We start from the raw sequence: 22,535 nt of genomic DNA on the forward strand, positions 1-22,535 counted from the left end.
AAATGTTAGTATTTTATTTTAAAACATTAAAAGTGTTTTAATATGACGTCCCCCATTCGATTAACATTGTCTCGATTTTAAAACGTTTTTAAGTGTTTTAAAATAAAACACTAAAATTTACAGTGTAGAAGTTGATTTTTATTCATCTTTTTGATCCTTCATTTGATCTACAATCAATGAAATTAAATTGAGGTTAGAAAATGGAATATTTTATAAACATTTACACAAACTTGATCACATGAAAGGATTAACGATTCATGATTCAGTTTTTTGCAGTTGACGTACAAAAATTTTATTAGTTAAACCAAGTAAATAATAGAAAAAGCTTCGAAGGAAATTGTCTATTATCACGTACGAAGATTCACACGTATTCGCCATTTCTTCATGACGAAATCCACAAAACTAGATTACGGAGTAATAAAAGAGCACTTTGTCACGTAGAGAAGAGTTGTTTGTTTTCTTCTCTTACTTGTAAAAATATTTTTAGCATTACGTTATAATTATTGTTCAGTGATAAATATTGTTGATTTGATTTTTTTAATTATTTAGAAAATACTGAGTGATAAAATTTGTTGAAGTACATAAAAACGATGAATTTTACTTGTTGATATATCTATATCTGACCTTCCTGAAAACATCGATGTTATAGGAAGTCGGGGATATTGATCCTATATCCGTTCTCAATTTATTCAAATACTCGTAATTTTCACTGATGAACGGTAGAAAAGGTTTAATTTTCCGCATTCAAAAGAGTACAAGAAAATAATAAATATCTACTTAAAAAGGTGGAACGGAACAAATTTTTTAGGTAAATTTAAATCCGCATATTTACGAGAGAAAATGATGGAAAATATGAGGAAATTTATTTGAACATATTTTTTTATTTTTTCTAAAATTAAAGTAGTTAATTCACAGACATGATATCATCCACTGAGAGAAATATGTAGTTGAATTTATTATTAATAATTCGAAAAGAACTCAACTATTAATTTTTAGATTGTCGTTCGTTGAATTATTCATTTAATTTATGAGGGCTTGTATATTTTAATTTTTTGTACTGCAATTATGAATGGAATTTTATGTCAATATAAAGATAACTATGTTAGTGTATAATTAATGATAACATTAAAAAAATTAATTTTTTTTAATCTTAATTAAAAATGACTTTACAATCGATTATTTTTTTTTAGACAAAGTAAAGATAACGCTTGAAAAATATTTTCATCAAAGAAGTAATTTTTATGTAACTTTAAATTATGAACGTATGGAAGAATTAAAATATTTTTAATGAGTTTAGTTTTTTAGACTGTTTTTAAAAAATACTTTTTTTCGTATAAATATTTATTCCTCTTATTTCACCAAAATTAATTTAGTATTTATTCTAAAAAATGTAAATGACATTTTCTAGACTTAATGATTTTAATATCAACATATAAAAATTGAGCTGTTTTTAATTTCTGTACACTGAAAGAGAAACTGCTTTGAAGTTTGTTTGAATAAATATCTAATGTAAAGTATGTAAATTAAACAAATTTACAATTGGTTTTTCACTTTGAAATATTTAATGAGTTTTCATATATCGAGTTCAACTCGAAACAAATTTGATCTCATAACTTGGAGAATGGGCTTAAAACACCCACAAAATGATGTTAGGTATTCTAAGAAGCAATTACACCTTAACACAGAAAATAGCCCATTCTTACCTGATATAATTTTCTAATAGGTATGCTATTATGTTCTCTATAAGCAGTTTGTAACAGTTTTGCTACAACAGTTTGATAACAATATTTAGTTAGTAGGAAGAGTCGATTGAAAAGAAAGACTAGAGGTTTTCCTATTACCTGCCGAACAAAGTTTCTGACAAAATGAAAGTGAATAAAAATTTTATCTTCAACTTTAGATAGAAGCTAACTTTACGAAAATAAGTTTATTAGGTTTATAGACTAAAGAATTTGTTCAAGATTTATTTTCCGTTTCAATTTGATCACAACAAAAATTATTAAATAGCTAATAGAATAAAAGTTATCGAAAGTTTTTAATTAAATTCCAGAGGAAATCATTCTTCTCTCCAGAGAAAAAAAAAATAAATCAAACATCGTATTCTATTCACTTTTTAGTAAATCCTTGACTGTTTAACCTATCTATAGAAATTTATAAAAAAAACCATTTATTTTACACACACACTCTGTTGTTTAGGAGTCAACTTTGATGAAGACAAATACTATTTCCTTTTATCTGATCCCCGGAATACTGTATGACTGAAAATGACAGTTTTCTGATACTGTTTTGTTACAAATATTTTTTGATTGAGTTTGATTTCAATTATTTTTGTTCATTGATGTAACTATTTCCTTACTAATTTTACCCGAGTAAAAATAAATAGACCCAAAAGAAGCCCAAAATGAAAAATAATCCCAATACAGGCCCGATTGAACCCCAATCTTGACTTAGAGAAATTTTCAGTGCCCAAAACAAGCCCATCACAGGCTTAAATTTTGACGGAGCCCAAATCAAGCCTAAAACTATTTTGCAGGCCCACAACACGCCCAATTCGAGCCCAAAAATATTTTAAAAATCTAGAAAAGAAAAAAAAATTGTCATAAAAACTTATTATTAAATTAACTTTCGCGCTACAAATTTACATTTGTAATAATTTATTGTCATCATTGTAGAATATGATCTTAGAAAATGAGCTTGAATTGAACGTGTTTTAGGCCTGAGTTGGGCGCGTTGAGAGCCTGAAAAATCATTTGGGCTCGAATTGGGTCTCTTTTAGGCGCGCCCAAAAACTAATCATTTTTGCTCGGGTATTAATTTAATAATATGCATAATATATTATATTCATAGTTAATTCGTTCTCTAAGATAGTATTGATTGCATCACTTCAATAATTGAGGCCAAAGACACATACATCAAAGACTATTCATTATTTCTGTTTTTAATCAAGTACTATAGCTCAAGAAGAGAGTCAATAACAGCACAACATAGACAAGAAAGTGCTAAAAACAGAATAGCTTTTTATTCCTCATCAGTTTTACTTCAAGCCAAGCATCTTCTATCAAACCTATTTGAAGTTGATCTTACATAACCCAAAATCTTTGTAATTTTTCGGGTTATGAGAAATTCTATATTAACATAAATTTTACTAATGTTATCATTTAAAATTTGGATGCAGAAATTTGGTCATATCAAATGTGTAAAAAAATAATCATGAACCTCATTCATAGGATGAGATATAAATAATTGAATTTTAAACGTAACCAAAGTAAAGTTTGAATTGTATTTAATATTTTCATCAGAAATTAAATATCAAAGTGAAAGATACAATCATATTTAATTGAAGTATGATGGAATGTTTTTGAGAAATATTTGAAGACAAGTTCGTTCAACAAACTTGATAACTTATATTATATGCTTTGATCTTCGTTGGAATGATGATTTCTTTTCAAAGTACGATAGATTTGTAAAAAGCACTTAAAAAATTCTTTTGAAAAACTATTGTAAGACTGAAAAGGTAAGTTTTTGAACTCAATTGGAAAAACTAAGCTTTATATCTTTGAAACAAAATACAGCTTTTAGAAAATAAAGAAATTTCTATAACTCTTCAAGACATTGGTATAGATTGGATACTGAAATTCTATTTTCTGACGGATACGGTGGATTTTTAATACATGTTCAAACGAATCTCACCGATTTAAATTGAGTTTATTGATATCTGGTTTTTAATTACTCTAAAAAAAGTTATTTACCAATTTAATTAATCAAATGATTTACTACATTGACAAAACACTCGTGTTACCAGTCGATCATATCTAACTACACATTGTTTAATGAAATTTGTTCTTGTTAATCTATAATACCAGATTAGTAATTTATTTTACACCATTTAATTGAATCAATTTGAACAAAATTAGATAATGAAAATCACAGTATTGAATTATTTACTGAATAAATATCATTAAAAAATCAAATTAAAACAGTTATAAATAACTTAATTTCTTTTGGAAATTTGGTTAGAACAGTTAAGTTTTAAAATTATTACATAATGATTGTGTTCAGACACAATTAAATGTTTTTGCATGTTCCAGGTTTCTAAACTTGACAATAGTCATGATGGATTGTAATTCTGAGAATAGAGTATTCTATCCCAAGTTTAACGCTGTTCATCTTAACCTTTCTCGGAGCTCTCTTACTATCAGAGTATGTAGCAAAACAAGTTAATTTCTGAGAGCTGTTGCATTTAGGAGACAGCATGTAGAGCTTTGAAGGTGTGAATTATGTCCTGAGACTCTTGAAGGGAATAAAACTTGAGAGAGAAAAGATTTCTGTGGAGATAAAAAATCTAAATGAATAAAAGCAAGGAAAAAGAGCTAGTCTACAATAAATACTTAATAAACTTTACGATTTAAAGTTTAAAAACTCTAATTAATAAGAAAATTCAACTTTTCAAAGACAAAGAGGACGATTTTCTTCAAATAAATACCTTGAGGTAGATATTGACGGATTTTATCAAATAAGTTAAAAATATCCTTTTAACTTTATCCAGAGAAATATGCTAGTAAGTCTTTTTAGGTGGCTTGAAAACATTTTCTTTGAAGAGAACCTCAAGGAAAATGTCGAAAGTGTATCTTAAGTAAGTTACAAGAATTTTCAGTCAAACACAACTTTGGAAATACTTGTGAGTGTAGCTCAATGACGTAGAGACATTGTCTTTAGGTTCAATCTTGAGAAAGGTCCTGGTAAATCTACTTTCATGATTCACGAGTATTTTCTTGGAACACGAATTTAAGGAAGCTGTCTGTAAATCTTACCAGGTGGCTTAGGAGTATCCACTTCAAGGTTGTAAACTACCTTGAATGTGCTTTAAACCTACATCTTTGGTTCTTTTCTCACTTTTCTATCGATAACAGTATTTTTAAGAGAGTGTAAACATTGTCAAATTTGCATGAGAAAAAATACTTTGAACTTCTTTTACTACTGTTACGTGGACACGAGCTAGTAGTAAATTTTATATTCCTTAATTTTATGCTGATTTGTTACATTTCGCTCTGTGCTAACATAAAACACAAGCATTTATAATGCAACACAAAGATTATGGTAAAACATTCTGAATTTTTGAAGTTAAACCTTAAAATCATCCAATTTATTATCAACGATAATAGAGTGGACATAAGAACTGCTTGGTTTCTCGGTTACTAAAAAAATCATATCATTTTCTGAGTTCTAGAATAGAATAAAAATTCAAAAGAAAGAAATTAAAATAAAATTTACTATAAATTGATTGTTGAATCAATTATCAAGATATTTCTTTCAATCTCTACTGCTTTTATTTCAAAATTTGACTTATAGCTTGATATGCATAATCTATGAAGTATATATTGCTACCTTGCAATTTTATAAACGAATCTGCTGGTTAAAGGTTTAATAACAGAAGAGCTAGTGATTCTTGCTGGACAGTTAGAATTTTTATGTGCTTTTTAATTACACAATAATTTAGATTTTTCATTAAATTCACGTTAGAAGAAAGGTATTAAATTTTAGTACTTCTTTCTTGTCCTTGGAACTTAATTAGTGTTATCCTGACTTACTACGAAGTCATCAAGTTCGGTTCTTAGAGGATTCTTTCCTTACAAAACGAAAAAAATTACCATCTTGCTATCATATAGACTAAGGGCCATCAATCAAAGCTTAAAGTTCCACTGTCGAACTAATTAGATTACGCTAATTGAGAACTAATTGGCATTTCGACATTGAATCAATGGAATTGATCGTAATACATTGTATTGATTTATACAGACTCTGGTGAGAAGGAAATGTGAACCACTGTTTCATATACATTCTATGGCGTACCATGATATTATGAAAACAATATCGCATAAATGAACACCAATATTATTAGCTTATTTTGGCGTTAAGATACAATCTCTTTAATTAATTATTGAGTTTAGAAACATACTTGGATTATGGCAGCGAATGAAATTTTATCCTATTAAAATGTTTGTTTTAATAAATAGTTAAATGAATAATTAAAGTATAAAATATTTATGTAAGATAAAGTTATTCATGAAAGTTTTTTGTTTCGGCTTCTATTAATTACACTTTTTAAAATATTTTTTGATATCATAAAATTAGGTTGCTATAATTAGAAAATATTTAATAAGCATTATTATTTCATTCAAAGATTGATCCTACAGTTTTTTTTAGATTAAAAGAATGAAAACGTTGTTTTATTATTTTTACTTCCAACTTCTATGCATTTGTAAAATTTTTTCAAATAATAATAAGTTGTAGATAGAAGTTCTTTTACGTAATTAAGGTTGTTATGATTAACACTGTTACGTCTCAGTAACAGAATAGTCTCTTTTTCGAGTCAAGACCCAATCGTCCTCTACTCACCATGGGTGCGGAGACCACGCAGAATATACTTTAGATGGAGAATTAAAGAAATAGGAAAGGTTCTTAGTGCTTTACAAACCACGCTGGTGCATTTAGTTTTCTCAAAGAAAGATAGAGATTTGTTCTTATGATAGTCAATTCTTTATTTAATTTCTGTCATCTTTTTACTCACTAAATTGTTTTACAGCTTGGCTAAACAGGTAGCTAGGTAGCAGAAGGTTGTATACGCGTGAAAGGCTGCAGTTGCTTGGTTTGGTTGACGCTTCGATTCTCGGCTCTCGGCGTTGGTGCGGCGTCTTTCGGCGTAGTTGAGATGATTTTATGGCTGTCTTGGTGAAAGGTTGTCGTTGGCTCGTTGGAAATCTTCGTTGAAGCCTTCTAGTTGACTGATCTTCCTTCTTCTTACACTCCCGATTTTTATTTTAATAATTTTTGTTAGGAGATAAATAAAATTAAAATAAAAGAATTTAAATATGCAATTTGTTAGAGAGAGAATCCACGTAGGATTATTTAATCTCAGATGAGTATATTTCAAGCCCAAAAATTTATCTTTGAATTTTAGAGTTGAATCAAGAATTAATTTAAAAGTATTCTGAGTTTGAAAAATTTTATCAAGCTGAGTTCGGATTTGCACCGTGCCCAGTAAAAATTTGGAAGAGAGTGTCTCTTGCGTCCAAGTCCGCGCTTTTTAAGGTGCTTTCCGCGCATCCTTTGGAAGCTTCTAGATTGGCGTTTTCCAATCCAAAGTTTTAATTAATTTAATTATTTAGGCCTAGCCCTAATTTCCTCCAATCATCTACGCAAATTTTTCCCTTCTCCTTTTGGTCAGTGTCCGGCGCATCTTTTGGCTCTAGCGCTTCCCCACGCAGGATTCACCTGTGCTTACTTAGCATGCGCCTCGAAGCTCTATGTCCCCCACATGGTTTTTACCTGAGCTGTCATTGCGTAGACCCTTTCCCTTGCGCTTCTATTTTTTATTATTGATTTTTGTAGGTTTTCTTTACCTGCTTACCTTTCTTCTTCTCTGTGTTCCTGATACTTCTATTCCTTTGCTTCCACCGTTTTCTTGTTAAAGTTTTTATTAATATAAAAAAAATACAAATCCAGTTTATAACATAACTCCCCACTTTAGGATGAAGCGTTAGTATCCCAATGGTTACTACGCGAATCCAAATTAAATTTTCCCCTGTTTTTATCTTCGCTCAACTTTCTGCTACCTTTACAACTTTATATAAAACTTATGCTTACAACATTGGTTCTATTGGTTAATTGCAGCTATTAGTATTATTCTATTGAGGTAGTGTTTTTATTGAGGATGTTTTATTCGAGGTAGTGTCAGTGTTGTTTATGTAAAAAAAAAGGTTTATTTGTTTATCGTATTTTTTGTATTTTTTTTTGTATATTTTTTTGCACACAACATCAATATTTGATCCGATTACATACATATTACTACCATTATTAATAGATTATAATATTCCCTTAAAAATCAGGTATCGCAAACACATAAATATGATGAATAACACACATGATTCATAAGTGCGATGGATAACACACAAGATTCATACAAATACATAAGTATCGTTCAGTGTTGCATCGATCTTCAGGTAAGAAATTCCATTAGGTATTTCCTCCCTCTGAGTCTACGCACGAACCTTCGGTGAAACCACATGTAGTACCTGACCGTAATCTTATTTTATTATTATCCAAGTCGACCTCAGCATAATAATCATGTATGTGTACTTCTAAAGATCCTTCAACTACTACTTCTTCCCAATTTCCATATGGGTCATTGTAATGTGATCCTTCACAGTTTCCATTAGTCGATAATTTCCCTGCGAATGTCATACCAAGATTTGTTGTGTCATTCGCTCGTATTCCATATACTCGCTGTTCTATTCCAACTCTAACAAATTTCGTATTGTGCATCTCTCTACATTCGTGGTGGAGTTTATCATGGGTGAATATGATGGTCATTCTCCTACATCCAATAATGAAAGAGTTGTCACGTTCATATTTCTTGATGCACAATCATATCCTAACATGGCTCCTGCAGGTTGTGCCAGCATGAGCATGATTATACTCGCAACCCAAATTCGAATAGTCTTGAAGCTCCCTCGCTTTCCTCTTTTCTCTGTCTCTTTCTTTTCTATTACTTCTCTCTCTCCTGCTCCCTGTAACCTTGGAGTGTATCGTAGTTCCTCATAGTCACTAGTTTTTTTTTGTCTTACACTATGACTATATTTTAATTCATGCAACTCTGTAAAACTCTTCTTTATCACATCTTCTGCTGATCTTGCAATTCTCTTCCTAGGTAATAATGGTCTCATATCTTCATATATTCCTTCTCCCTTATCATTACCCCCTAGATTTTCTTCTAACTTGATTTGTACTAACACTCTTTCTCTCAGAATTCTGTTCTTTACTCGATAAGCTATATTCAATGCACACTTGCCCCCTATATTCTTTACTGTATGATGAGCACACTTCTCGTCTGCTAAAGGCAAATCTGAAGTCATGCGTAAATTAATTACTTCTCTTCTTGTATAATGTACCACTATCTCTTCAACTTCGGCTCCCATCACATAAATTTCTCCAACTTTTTTTTTAATATATCTGCTAATTTTTCTAAACTCTGATTCCAAGCATACCCCTTTTGTGTCCATTTAATTCCTAGCAGTGCTTCCTTTATCGTGCAATTATCTCTCTTCTCAGGGCTCATCTTAAAGAAATCATAAGGTGGATCCACTATCCAAGTTTCTATCATTGGCTCATCTACCCCTACTATAGCTATCTCTTTAGGTATCAATTGTCCGTTTTCATCATAGAAACCCGTTATCCGTACCACCACTTTTATCCCTTCTAGACTTGGATCCATCTCGTCACCAGTCAAAAAAAAAAAATATGACAAGAATAATTTTCTCCTACTCGCTGTCGCCACTATCAATATTTGATAGTATAAGTCTATTAGGATGCACTACTCTTGCTTTATTTTCAACTTTAATACATACTTTACCATCTGGCATTATTTCTATTACTTTATATGGTCCTTCATATTGATTCTCTAACTTCCCTGATTTCTTACCTACTGCTAGACACACATAATCTCCTACTGTGAATCTTACTTCATTAACCCTTTTGTCATAATATTTCTTTGATTTTAGCATGAATCAGGTTTCCTCTTGCTTGTTGCTGTAAATCATATATTTTCGTCTTTAAGTCTACCAAATCTTCATAAGTCATTACATCATCATCTTCTTCTACCCTGCTCGATGGCAGTCTTGCTGGTCGTCCAAAAACTACTTGGAAAGGTTGATATCGTGTCCCTTCATGTACACTTGTATTGTAAGAAAAAGTGGCCAGCTCTAACCACTCATCCCAGTCTTCTATTTCCCTATTAGTATATTGCTTCAGATACTCTATTAATGAGTGATGTGATCGCTCTAATGATCCATTTGATTGTGGATGAAATGCAGTTGTCCTGACTTGTTCTATTTTAAATATTTTTGCTAACCTCTTCATTAATTTACTAGTCAGATTCGCTCCTTGATCGGTGAGAATTGTCTTAGGAGCTCCATATACACATATTACTCTTTTTACCAATCCTCTTGCTATCTCTTCTGAGGTTGTTTTGCACAATGGTATGGCTATGGTGAGTTTTGTTAACAAATCTTGTACTGTCAGGATATGTGTATGTCCCTCTTCTGTCTTTGGTAATGGTCCCACTATGTCTAATGCAACTTTATCAAATGCTGCATCTGGTGTATCAGTAATCTGCATAGGTTGTTTTGTTTTCACTCTTTTTAATTTTTTTATTTGACAAGACACACAACTCTTTATGTAATCTTGTACATCCCTCTTCATATCTTCCCAATAATGTCTAAGTCTGATCCTTCGATAAGTTTTTGAGACCCCTTTATGACCCCCTACTGGTGTTGCATGAGCCTCTTCTAAAACAGCTGTACGCTCATTCCATGGGACATACCTGACCTTTCCCAAACAAACCACTACTACTGTATTGACTTCTTCTACACTATCTTCAATATATCTAAACATTTTTTTCCATGTCACTCCGTTTATTGTTTTACTGAAAGCTATAGCTATTGCTTTTAATTTAAGTTTTTTCAATAATTCTCGAAAAGGATCCTTCATCCATCTAAAATCTTCTTGATAGTTTCTTCCTATTATTATCGCAATATGTGTTTTCTTGCCTATCTTCGTTGTTTTTATTGTTTTCTTTTCAAGATGCTTAAACCTTGGTAATAAGGATCTTTCTTTCAATCTCTTTGACCCTTCATCTTGTGGATTTCCTTCTTCGTCTAGGAAATACAAATAATTTACTCTACACATGTAAATCTGATCTCTGGTTTCTATGACGTATCTCTCTTTTCCTGATCTCATTGGTTTATCATCAATTTTTTCTTCTTGCTCTTCTTCACTCTCAATATTTTCATTGTAAATTTCTTCTTCTTCACTGAAATCCCCCATCTCTGAATCTTATGTGTCAGCGTCTATACTGATTTCTTCCCAGACACCTGACCTGCACCAGCCCTGTGGTGTTTCCTCTCTTTCCTTGCCACTGGCATGCTCCTCACTTTTCCTGAGCTCCTCATCTACTTCTTCGCTGTCTGACCTTTTTCCTTCATTTTCGCTCTTACTACTTTCTTCAGTTTCTCCTAAATCTTCATCCTCACTGGATCTTTCTCCATCTGAATCTTCTTCTAATTCCTCTATCAACTCTTCTTCTGAACTCGAGCTGAGTTCTATGATCTTCCTCGGTCTCCCTCTTTTTCGAGGAATTTGTGAAACTTTTTCCTTGACAAATGATTTTTTTGCTGCAATCTTACTGGCAACCAACCCTTTTGTGCTTTTCCTGCGACCTCTTCCACTCTTCTCTTCCCTCTCCAATGCCTGTTGCGTCTTCCTTTTCTGGAACCGCGTTGCATATCTTGGTACTTTCTCTGATTCTTCAGAGCTATGAGCTTTAGATTTATTCTTCGGGTCTGGATTAGCACTGGGAGGCTGTGTCCCTTCATCACGACTGGCGATTTTTCTCTTCTGAGAAACCTTTCGTCTTCCTCCTAATTCCATATCCTCAGTTGGTTGAGTCTTGTTAACTTGATCTGTAGATTTTGATTTTAATTCTGCTGCAGCTTTAGATCTCGTTAACATCATAACCTGCTTAGCCTGGTTACTATCAACTTCCATATCGGTTTGAGGTGGATTCCTAGAAAGTGCATCTGCGTTGATATTTGTCTTGCCAGCTTTATAGACTACAGTAAATTCATATTCTTCAAGTTTTAGTCGCCATCGCGTTAATCGCGAAGTTGGATCCTTGGCAGTCTGCATCCACACCAAGGGTTTGTGATCTGTGACTAGTGTAAATTTCTTACCATATAAATATGGTCTGAATTGTTGCACTGAATGCAAAATTGCTAGAGCTTCCTTCTCATAAGTACTATACCTTTTTTCATTTTCATTCAATATTCTGGACGTATATGCAACAGGACGGTCTTTCCCTAGAGGTCCTTGACTCAGTATACCTGCTATGGCATAGCCAGATGCATCTGTTGTTACTATGAATGGTATAGTCATGTCAGGATATTGTAACACTGGCTCCTTGCACAGCTCATCTCTTAACCTTTCAAATGCCTCTTGTTGTTCTTGCTTCCATTCAAACGGTAAATTTTTCTTTAACAAATTAGTTAGTGGCTTAGCTATATCAGAAAACTTATGAATAAATCTCCTGTAATAGCCAGCTAGTCCTAAAAATTGCCTGATGTTTTTAATGTTCTTTGGCACAGGAAAATTTTTCACCGCTATTATTTTATTTGGATCTGGTCGTACCCCTTTCGCACTGATAATGTGTCCCAGATATGCAACCTCTCTCCTCAATAACTCACATTTTTCTGGTTGCAATTTTAAATTTGCAGCTCTCAACCTACTCATTAGTCTATCGAGCTTTATCATATGTTCCTCTAAACTTTCTGCAAAAACAATTATGTCATCTACATACACAATTGCTACTATACCAATCAGTCCACTTAAAACACTGTGCATCAATCGTTGAAACGTTGCTGTTGCTGTTTTTAATTCAAAAGGCATTCTTTTAAATTCAAAATGTCCTAAAGCCGTAGAAAATGCAGTTTTGTGCCTATCCTTCTCATGTACTTTAATTTGATGAAAACCTGCTGCTAAATCAAAAATTGAAAAATACTGTGCCTTTCCTACTTGGTCTAAAATATCACATATTTGTGGGATTGGGAAGGCGTCTCCCACTGTTTTTTCATTCAATGCTCTAAAGTCTAAGACCATGCGCCAACGCTTATTCCCCTGTGCATCAGGCTTCTTAGGTACTATCCATAAAGGAGTGTTATACGGTGAATGAGATGGTTGTACAATGTCATTCTTCAAAAGGTCATCTACCTGTCTATTTATTTCATCCTTCAACAGTGGAGGATAACGGTACTGCTTCGTGTTGATAGGTATATCATCTGTCGTTGGAATTTTATGTTCCAAAACATCAGTACACCCTATTTTATCCCCAGGTAGATAATATCTGTCAGAATGTCTCTCCAAATGTTCCCTGATACTGTCTATTTCCTCCTCATTCAAATCCTTCAACTGCATCAGCTCTAGAATCTTTTCAACTCTTTCCTCTTGCTGTACACTAATTATTGCTACATTTGCATTCATTTCTTCTTCATCATCCTCTCTTCTGTACTGTGAGATTTCTTCTAGCTCGATGGCTGGTACCGCCACCTCTACATCCTGATCTCTCGTATTGTAGATATACATGTACCCCTTTCCTTCTCGATTTGTGACTACTGCTTCTCCTAAATAAACCCCTGGCTTGACCTCTAGCTTCTTAACATATCCAATTTTAACTTCCGGGTTTGTCACTCGAACATAAAACCCATGCTGTATTCTTGCTGGTATTATCATTGTTTCTTCACGCAGAAAAGGTAAATAACCACCATCCCACCTTAAACATGCCTTTGAGTACATAACATCAATGTTGTTTCTCCCTAAAAAGTCGGACCCTAAAATTCCATCTCTAGCTATTGGAAAATTGTCAGGTACCAACTGAAAATTTACTGAAAATCCCTCAAGGGTAGATATTATCTCTCCTATTGTATCTACCAAACTTGGCGTAATCCCTTTCAACTTTAAAATTTTTTCTTTATCGACATATACTTCGTCTCTAATTAAACTTCTTTTCATTAAATTAATCTCACAACCCGTGTCTATCATAATTTCCACCGGGCGAATAAATTCTTTTGCATCAATTATTATTGTCGGCGCTATATATTCACAGTTTAATTTAACTGTGGCCACAGAGTATATTCTTCTAGACAATCCTGGGCCGGTGTCTGACTCTCTTCCGATTCCTGAATATGCAAGACCGGGCGCGCAATTCGCCCCGTGTCCCGCGCTGCGCCATAATGCGGGAGGGGCTGGCCGTTTCCCTGATTTTGGGCGCCATTACCTCCTCCTCTATTAAAATTTTGAGTGCCTCCTTGGCCTCTATTAATATTCTGAGTACCCCCTGGGTCTCTATTATAATTTTGAGTGCCTCCCGGGCCTCTATTAAAACTCTGAGTACCCCCTGGGCCTCTATTTTCATTAGAATTTCCATATGGATTAAAATTATGAGGAGCTTGCTGCATCCTCCTGTCATCTATACTCTCATTAAAATTTCGATAATTACTTCGTCCTCACTTTTTACAATAATTTATTGTATGACCGGTCATTTTACAATTTTCACAATATAAATTCTGTCTTCCATAACTGTTTCCCTCTGTGGTCTTTCCGTTAATTAGTTTGCCTTGGGACGGGCCCTGTCCTCTATTTAAGCTATAACATTTCGACGCTTCATGTCCTTTCTTGTTACATAGCTGACAAACTATTGGATTCGATTGAATCATATTTACTCTATTATAATTTTTCCTGTACTCTCTTCTATCTCTATTATTATTCTCAGCTTGATTATGATCTCTTAAACTCTCTATGGCTCTCAACTCTTTCTCAGTAGCTATCGCGAAATCTATTGTCTCCGCTAAATTCTTGTCTCGCGGAACCCGCTGCTCATATGGCGATTTTAATCCTTTAATAAAACATTTAACAAATTCTCTTTCTAAACTCTCAGCTGTGGCTGCATTTATGGCTTGTCCTCCAGCGTTAACCCTATACATCTCCTTAATCTTGTTACTGAGATCTTTTACACGATTCGCATATGTCAAGACTCCTTCGTTGTCTCTTTGCACTACTCTTCCCAGCTCTCCTTGCAATTCAAATAGTGTTTTGGTTGGCATAAACATCTTCTTCAAAAATTTAATTAGATCCTCTACATTTTCAAAATCAGTTCCTTGAATACACCGCCGCGCTTCCCCTCTAAGTTTATTTCTTAGCACCTGCACTAGCCAACGTTCGTTTGCTGGTGGCACCATTCTTTTGGCCTCCTGACATCCTTCTATAAAATGACTAACATGCGTAGTATTTCCATCAAAGACTGGCACTGCTTCTAACGCGTATTTAATTGAAACAGCAAGTCCCTGGTCATTAACCGCCATTCTTGTTAGATTTCTATTTATTATCTCTTGTCCACCGTTATTTTCCTCTCTTAAATCCTCCCCTATCTGGCTTCTTTCACCTCCTTCTATGCTTTCTTGTTCGCTTTCTAACCTCTCTTGTTCCAACTCAGTCCCTTCGCGATCGGCCCGCGCAATTTCTTCAAACTCACGCTCTAAACTTCGCGGAATTAAACCTGATCTTGCTACTCCTGCTCCTTCACTATTTCTTGTTTCAACTGGAGTGCGAGGAATTCTGTCCGGCATTTGATCATATTTTAATAGGACTTTTAATGAAATTTTCTTTCTATGTAATGCGTTCCCAAAAAAAAAATCTAAGTGTGAGTCTATCTCAAAAAAAAAAAATTTTACCCCTTAATATTCACTCGCGAATTATTTACTGTTAAATCTTATTTATTGTTAAAATATTTTATTCACTTATTTAATTCAAAAGGTAAAATAAAAGCTAGTATCAAATATTCAATAGTAATGATCTTTTAGTAATTTCATTATTAAATCACCTTATGCTATTATCTTTATTTCAAAAAAAATTATTAGTGAAAACACTCTCATTAAATTATTTATTAAGTAATTGGATAATAATAAAAAAAATTTTAGGATGAACTCATTTTTCCCTCAAAATTAATTTATTATTTTAAGTGAAATTAATTAAAAAAAAAACTACTGTTCTGAGTCACTTCTTTTTTATATATTTCTTTTTATTTATTTCCTATTTTACGACTTGTCTCCCTCTTTCAAATATGTTTCCCTTTTTATTTTATTATGATTTTCAATTTAATTAAAAAAAAATTTCTTTAAAAACGAATTTTTAATCAACCTGTTTGACTCACACTTTTTATTACGGTAATAAAAAAAATTTAGAGGCTCCTAATTTCTAAATTAATTTTGTGACTCAACTGTGACTCATCCCCGTGAAGTCCATGACGCAATTTTTCCTTTTAACTTAATGAATCTCGATTAATGATTTTTCTTTTCAAATTTCATCAAAACTGAGCAGTTTTACTTGCTTTTACTAATACTCTCCAAAAAAAACTACTTTTATGACTGACCATTGCAGGTATTCTATTCTACTCGAAAAAACTTCTTTTTATCTTCCCTTTTTTTTTACAAGCGATTTGTCAAAGCTCTAACCAAAATTGCCATAACAATAATATACTCTAAAATGAGTCGTATGATACTCACTGCTACTACAATTTTTTCGTAATGATTTTCACAATTTTCCATGTTAACAAAATAATTTTGAATAAATTAATTTGTGTTCCACGCTTCTAACTGGCCAGGTTATCAACGTTAAAGTCACACAAAAAACTTTATCCAAAAAAAAGTTTTACTATTGAAAGAAATAAAAAAAAAAATGTAATTTCAGTATTGTTGCTTTTCCCTATTCTTAACATTAGTACAATTTAATAAAAAAAATTTTACTATTTACTCCTCAATACACTTCTTTATATTATTATTATTTTTTTTTTACATATATTCCTTATAACAAATACTATTTATTTTTTTTATTTTTACAACTTGATTCTACAATTTTAATTTTCAACTCGAAATCGTCTTTGTTGCAGTAATTTCTATAAAGGGAAGGTAAAATTGAATTTGCTATTTTGCTCATACTTTCAGTTAATCTCTCAGAGCTCCCTTTTTTGAAGAAAAAAAAAAATTTTAATGAATAAAAATAAAAATTTTACACTATATTTATGACAGCCTCTGTTTTGACGCGTTTATGTTTTGCATACGTCTAAAAATTATTATATAATTTTCAACAAAAATAGTCCTCAGTAGATCAGGTTTAATCTTTTTTTCTTTTTACGAATTTTTAATTTCTTTCTACGAAAAGTATTATAACGCAAATCGCGATTGGAAAGAGTTTGAACGGAAATGCACATAAGAAAGTTATTTACAAGTTTATTTCTTTAATCTCCATCAGGGCTTTTCTCTTTTAACATCCCACTTCTGACACCAAATTTTATTTGTGTTACGTCTCAGTAACAGAATAGTCTCTTTTTCGAGTCAAGACCCAATCGTCCTCTACTCACCATGGGTGCGGAGACCACGCAGAATATACTTTAGATGGAGAATTAAAGAAATAGGAAAGGTTCTTAGTGCTTTACAAACCACGCTGGTGCATTTAGTTTTCTCAAAGAAAGATAGAGATTTGTTCTTATGATAGTCAATTCTTTATTTAATTTCTGTCATCTTTTTACTCACTAAATTGTTTTACAGCTTGGCTAAACAGGTAGCTAGGTAGCAGAAGGTTGTATACGCGTGAAAGGCTGCAGTTGCTTGGTTTGGTTGACGCTTCGATTCTCGGCTCTCGGCGTTGGTGCGGCGTCTTTCGGCGTAGTTGAGATGATTTTATGGCTGTCTTGGTGAAAGGTTGTCGTTGGCTCGTTGGAAATCTTCGTTGAAGCCTTCTAGTTGACTGATCTTCCTTCTTCTTACACTCCCGATTTTTATTTTAATAATTTTTGTTAGGAGATAAATAAAATTAAAATAAAAGAATTTAAATATGCAATTTGTTAGAGAGAGAATCCACGTAGGATTATTTAATCTCAGATGAGTATATTTCAAGCCCAAAAATTTATCTTTGAATTTTAGAGTTGAATCAAGAATTAATTTAAAAGTATTCTGAGTTTGAAAAATTTTATCAAGCTGAGTTCGGATTTGCACCGTGCCCAGTAAAAATTTGGAAGAGAGTGTCTCTTGCGTCCAAGTCCGCGCTTTTTAAGGTGCTTTCCGCGCATCCTTTGGAAGCTTCTAGATTGGCGTTTTCCAATCCAAAGTTTTAATTAATTTAATTATTTAGGCCTAGCCCTAATTTCCTCCAATCATCTACGCAAATTTTTCCCTTCTCCTTTTGGTCAGTGTCCGGCGCATCTTTTGGCTCTAGCGCTTCCCCACGCAGGATTCACCTGTGCTTACTTAGCATGCGCCTCGAAGCTCTATGTCCCCCACATGGTTTTTACCTGAGCTGTCATTGCGTAGACCCTTTCCCTTGCGCTTCTATTTTTTATTATTGATTTTTGTAGGTTTTCTTTACCTGCTTACCTTTCTTCTTCTCTGTGTTCCTGATACTTCTATTCCTTTGCTTCCACCGTTTTCTTGTTAAAGTTTTTATTAATATAAAAAAAATACAAATCCAGTTTATAACAAACACGACCTTGGAAGTTCTCAACAGAAAACTATGAAAAGTTGTGTGTCTTCTACAGAATTCGATCTTAACAACAATTATTATCCCAGACTATAATTGTTGCAAAGTTGAGTACGTGGTTTGTAGAAAGTAATTTTTTGATGATGCTGAACCAGTGCAGTTTACTAGCACAACATGACACTATTAAATTCTAGGTAGTAGTGGGTGAGGAGTGAGTATCAACCAGTGTATCTAGATTAAATGTACAATATTTTTCCTTGACCGTATTGATATTTCAACTACTCAAGGATTATAAGCTCTGTTATTACACAAGCAACCATTAAACAATGAGGTGCCATAAAACAAATAGATGTTGAATGATGAAAAATGTATGTCTATCAATAATTCCTGTAATTAATTTTTTATACTCACTCAACCATTTCTGACTCCTTGGCGACACGACAAAGTACCCCACGGTCCATCAAACATTTGCCACTGACAGGGTCGGGTGGTGAGAGATTAATGTATGGTGGCTCTTCCAAAAATGTTATCTTTAAATAAAATTTCTCTGGAACACCTTGTGGTGGAGTATGAGAATTTCCAGGCCATACAATGTCTTTTATGTCTAATCCTTCCTTTTGCCATGATTTCCAAACTCCAATCTGAGAATATCAACCACAAAAAAATTAAATGTAGAGTTTATTTCAACGAAAAATATTTTTTGAAAAATTTTATTGGTTTCAACTATGTTATTTCTGCAAAAAGGATTTCAAGACATTTTTATGTTTCTAGTGAATTTGTTTTCAACGTAATTATTTATAATTGTGTATATAAATCATTCCAATACGTCACTTTAAATTAACTCTATTTGTCAAAAACACTAGATTAATTTTGTACACTCAATAAATTTTTTTAAGGGAAAACTTATTGTGTCATTATGAATTACTGTCTCTGTTTTATCGGCTATCATAATCCTCTATACACTTTAGGAAACCTCCATCTCTACGAGACTTGTAGACGCCCCAGCAACGTCGATATAAAATGAAGGGGGATGATCAACTACGACTGATGGTTCAGTGACCCCAATGAGAATTTAGGTCAAGTTTGGGAATGTGAATGCCGTGAAGAATGCCGGAAAAGTTCAAAGATATCTCAAGTGTATGTCCACACCCTACGAAAACAGGGCAGAGACTCAGCATTTATTTTATGGCATTTTTGTAAGTGTTTACATTTGATTTCAGAAATCACCACTTTATGATTTATCAACATTAATTTATCTAAAGTCTTTTAATGGGTACAGAAATAAAAATACAATTGTTCAATCGTTTAAAAAAATAAAAAAAAGTTAGAGATATATGGAAATTGATTGAATTATTTATTTTTGATTGATGCCATTTGTAGAAAACATTGGACTCTTTTAAATATTCAGTAGGAGAAAGAATGAAAATAATTGAAATGATATGTCCTGAAATTCGAAGAATTTTTTTTTTCCAATCGGTGAGATTCAGTGAACTGTATTGATTAAAATAAATTACTATAATTTGAAAAATAAAATAGATATGAGAACAAAAACAGCTGGGATTTTTGATGTTATTTTCTTTTTTTTTTGCTTACATTTTTTGTCGATTTTTTTTTTTTTAATAAAACTTTGAATATGTCTGAAATATTTATATCGTTAAACTTCCGTAGAAATATAATGATATTAAGGTGCGAAGAGTACCTTTTGAGTGTACTCATGAGATTAATCATCTCCAGTCTGACGTTAGTCTGTAATGTAACTTAACGTCAAGCAGATGATAGAATTATTATAATTCACAGCTAGAGTTTAACTAGAGTATTTAAACACATACATTAGTCTCTAGAGTATTTGAAATAACATGAGTTTAACATCTATTGTAACATAAAGTAGACGAACTCACAATTCATTAAACAAAAAGGTGTTAATTGTAGTTACCACAAACCTTCTTTTAAAATTAACACAAATAGTTTAAAAATAAATGTATTACTTTCGCCAGGATATATAAATACTGTATTATTTAATTTTAAAATTAATTAAAAAATATCAAATCATACTGTCTGTCTAACAATAGACCGTTTAAAAAATTTTTTAAATAAAAATTGACAATAAAACACATGTATTGTGAAACTTTTACTCGTTATAAAAAATTATCTAACTTATATTTCCTATTAACGTGAAAAATATTTGTATCTTTAAATGACGTATCAGCTGGCAAGAACTTTGAAAAGAGTCTAAAAAACAGAGAATGCTTGCCAAAATGCCCATCTCGGATTCAGTAATTGGACTGCACATTTCATTCTTATTGCATTCTGTTCTAATTTTCTAACATTTCCATCTACTAACTTAGTTTACACCCTTCGTTGGCTCACAAACACTTGTGTCATGTGTGATCAAAAAATTCAATTCAACACATGTAAAGATCAACATGTATACGTGATAAGATGCTTCAAATTTCATGAGTATTTTCAAAACTTTCCGTTAAGTTACAAGGACACTAAGTTACATAATCTTTTAACTTTAAAGGAAGTTGACAAATAAGTTTTGATTCTATCTAGTGAATGATTTTATAAAATAAAGCAAGAAGCTTTTTTATTTTAACGATGTGAGGCAAAAAATAGAGTTTTTTCCCCAATTTTTTCTTTCCAAATAGATCTGAAAAATACATTTTTATGACAGTAATTTCTTTGGAATTAGGGTTCCTGTGTGTGATGTAAAAGCATATTCAGTTTATATGTTATCAATACTTATTTATTATGGAACATCACTCCAACTCTTGGATGACTCAGAATGACCTAAATGAGACTGCGAGAACTGCTTTAATACATTAAAAAGATCGATCTTTTTGAAAGAATATAATTTTAAACCTTCTTAATAAATAAAGCAATCAAATAAATATTTTAAAAAATTCTATAACGACTATTAAAGAAAAAGTGTATTTAACATTAAGTAAGTAATTAAAACAACTGTTTGAATACTAAATCTTTGAAAGGGTTTTTTCCCTTGTATAATTCTAAAGAAATCTGCCAGTCATAATTTTGAATAAATTGATATCACACCACGGGTTTAACCCTTCTTTGTTCACTTCGATAGATCAAGATATTTCAACCTCACTCATCCAACTTAACGATGATGAGCGTTCCTTTGACCGACTCATAAAAACTTTTCTAAATGTTAAGAAGGGATAAAAGCACCAAGTCATTTCGCACTCGTGGAAATAAATTACTAATCACCGTAATAAAATTGTCTGCACTTAATAGAGTTATGAGTGATTAAACTTTTTCCCTTGATATTCAAAGGTTCAAGGATATCGAGAACAAATTCAATTGGTGGCTTACCTCCTCCCAAATTAATTGCTTGCTTGTACCAGGTCTGAGATTCATTATTTTCAACTCAGCAGCTTTCAGAACTCCATCTTGTGTAAATTCAATGTTTGGTTTTCCTTGATCGCCCTCAACAGAAACATTTTTCAAGTACCTAAAAGATCACGTGAAAATTACTTTTTTCACAGTATGTAGAGGAAATAACTGTTATGAGAAAGTAAAAATATTTTACCTAAAAAATCTGTCTCCGGTATTCCATCGTGATTCCCCTAGGCCTTCACAACTCAGTGCGGAATTCAAACTAAGATTGACATTTTTCGGATCATTTACAAAATCTTCAACACCGTAGGCATAAACTTTAATAGCTGTTGCTATTTCATTCACTAAGCTTGGACTAGTTGTGTCGAAATGCACTCCTGAAACAAATGAAATTATTTAAATATATCAATTATTAATTACTTAATTTAAGATAAATTTTTTTTACTTGAAATATTATATTTTATTACAACTAAATTTATTTTATCAATAAATATTTTGCACTTGAATTGAAGCTGACTAGAGTACTGGTTTTATAGGAAACAGTAAAAGAAGATGAGACAAAACACATTTCAGTTCAATATGGATCGTAAAAATGTGATCGAAGAAGATGTGAGGAGTCGGTAAAATTGAAAATTCTAGATCTCTAAAACCATGACATTTTACACATAATCTCTATTAATATAATAACAATAAAAATATTTTATGTAGCTTGTAGCTTTTGAGAAAGAAAAATAAGTTGATATCAAACAGATATTTACTTGAAACTTTTATGCAGCAACTATCAAAAAATATATGTATTAAAAAAATTTATTAACTGTATTCTAAAGTTAGAACATAAATAGAACGCCCCTGAGAAACTACTTTCATTGCTTATGTATTTTTTAAATTACTTTTTTCAACAAATAGAATAATTTAATTGGTTGAAACATATTTTTTCAACAGCTGATTTTGAAAAATAACTTTTGATTTTTTTCTACAAAAAATTCAGCATTCCTGTCAACAGACTAATTACCTAAAATATTTAACTAAAGTTTTAAATAATG

At 32.1% G+C, this 22,535-nt stretch overlaps 1 protein-coding gene across 1 annotated transcript in view; it reads right to left on the reverse strand.

Annotated features, from left to right (window-relative positions):
* Nucleotides 1-22,535, reverse strand: part of Nmdar2 (NMDA receptor 2) — a 79,713-nt gene that overhangs the window by 7,450 nt on the left and 49,728 nt on the right. The window contains exons 6-8 of the mRNA XM_035088191.1: nucleotides 21,686-21,869; nucleotides 21,469-21,607; nucleotides 18,547-18,776 (exon numbers count right to left, since the gene is read on the reverse strand). Of these exons, the coding sequence (XP_034944082.1) occupies nucleotides 18,547-18,776; nucleotides 21,469-21,607; nucleotides 21,686-21,869 (553 nt within the window). The remainder of the gene's footprint in view (nucleotides 1-18,546; nucleotides 18,777-21,468; nucleotides 21,608-21,685; nucleotides 21,870-22,535) is intronic.

The sequence above is a fragment of the Chelonus insularis genome, unplaced genomic scaffold, assembly GCF_013357705.1.
Source record: "Chelonus insularis isolate UGA/USDA-ARS -01 unplaced genomic scaffold, ASM1335770v1 contig_44_pilon, whole genome shotgun sequence".
Lineage (NCBI taxonomy): Eukaryota > Metazoa > Arthropoda > Insecta > Hymenoptera > Braconidae > Chelonus > Chelonus insularis.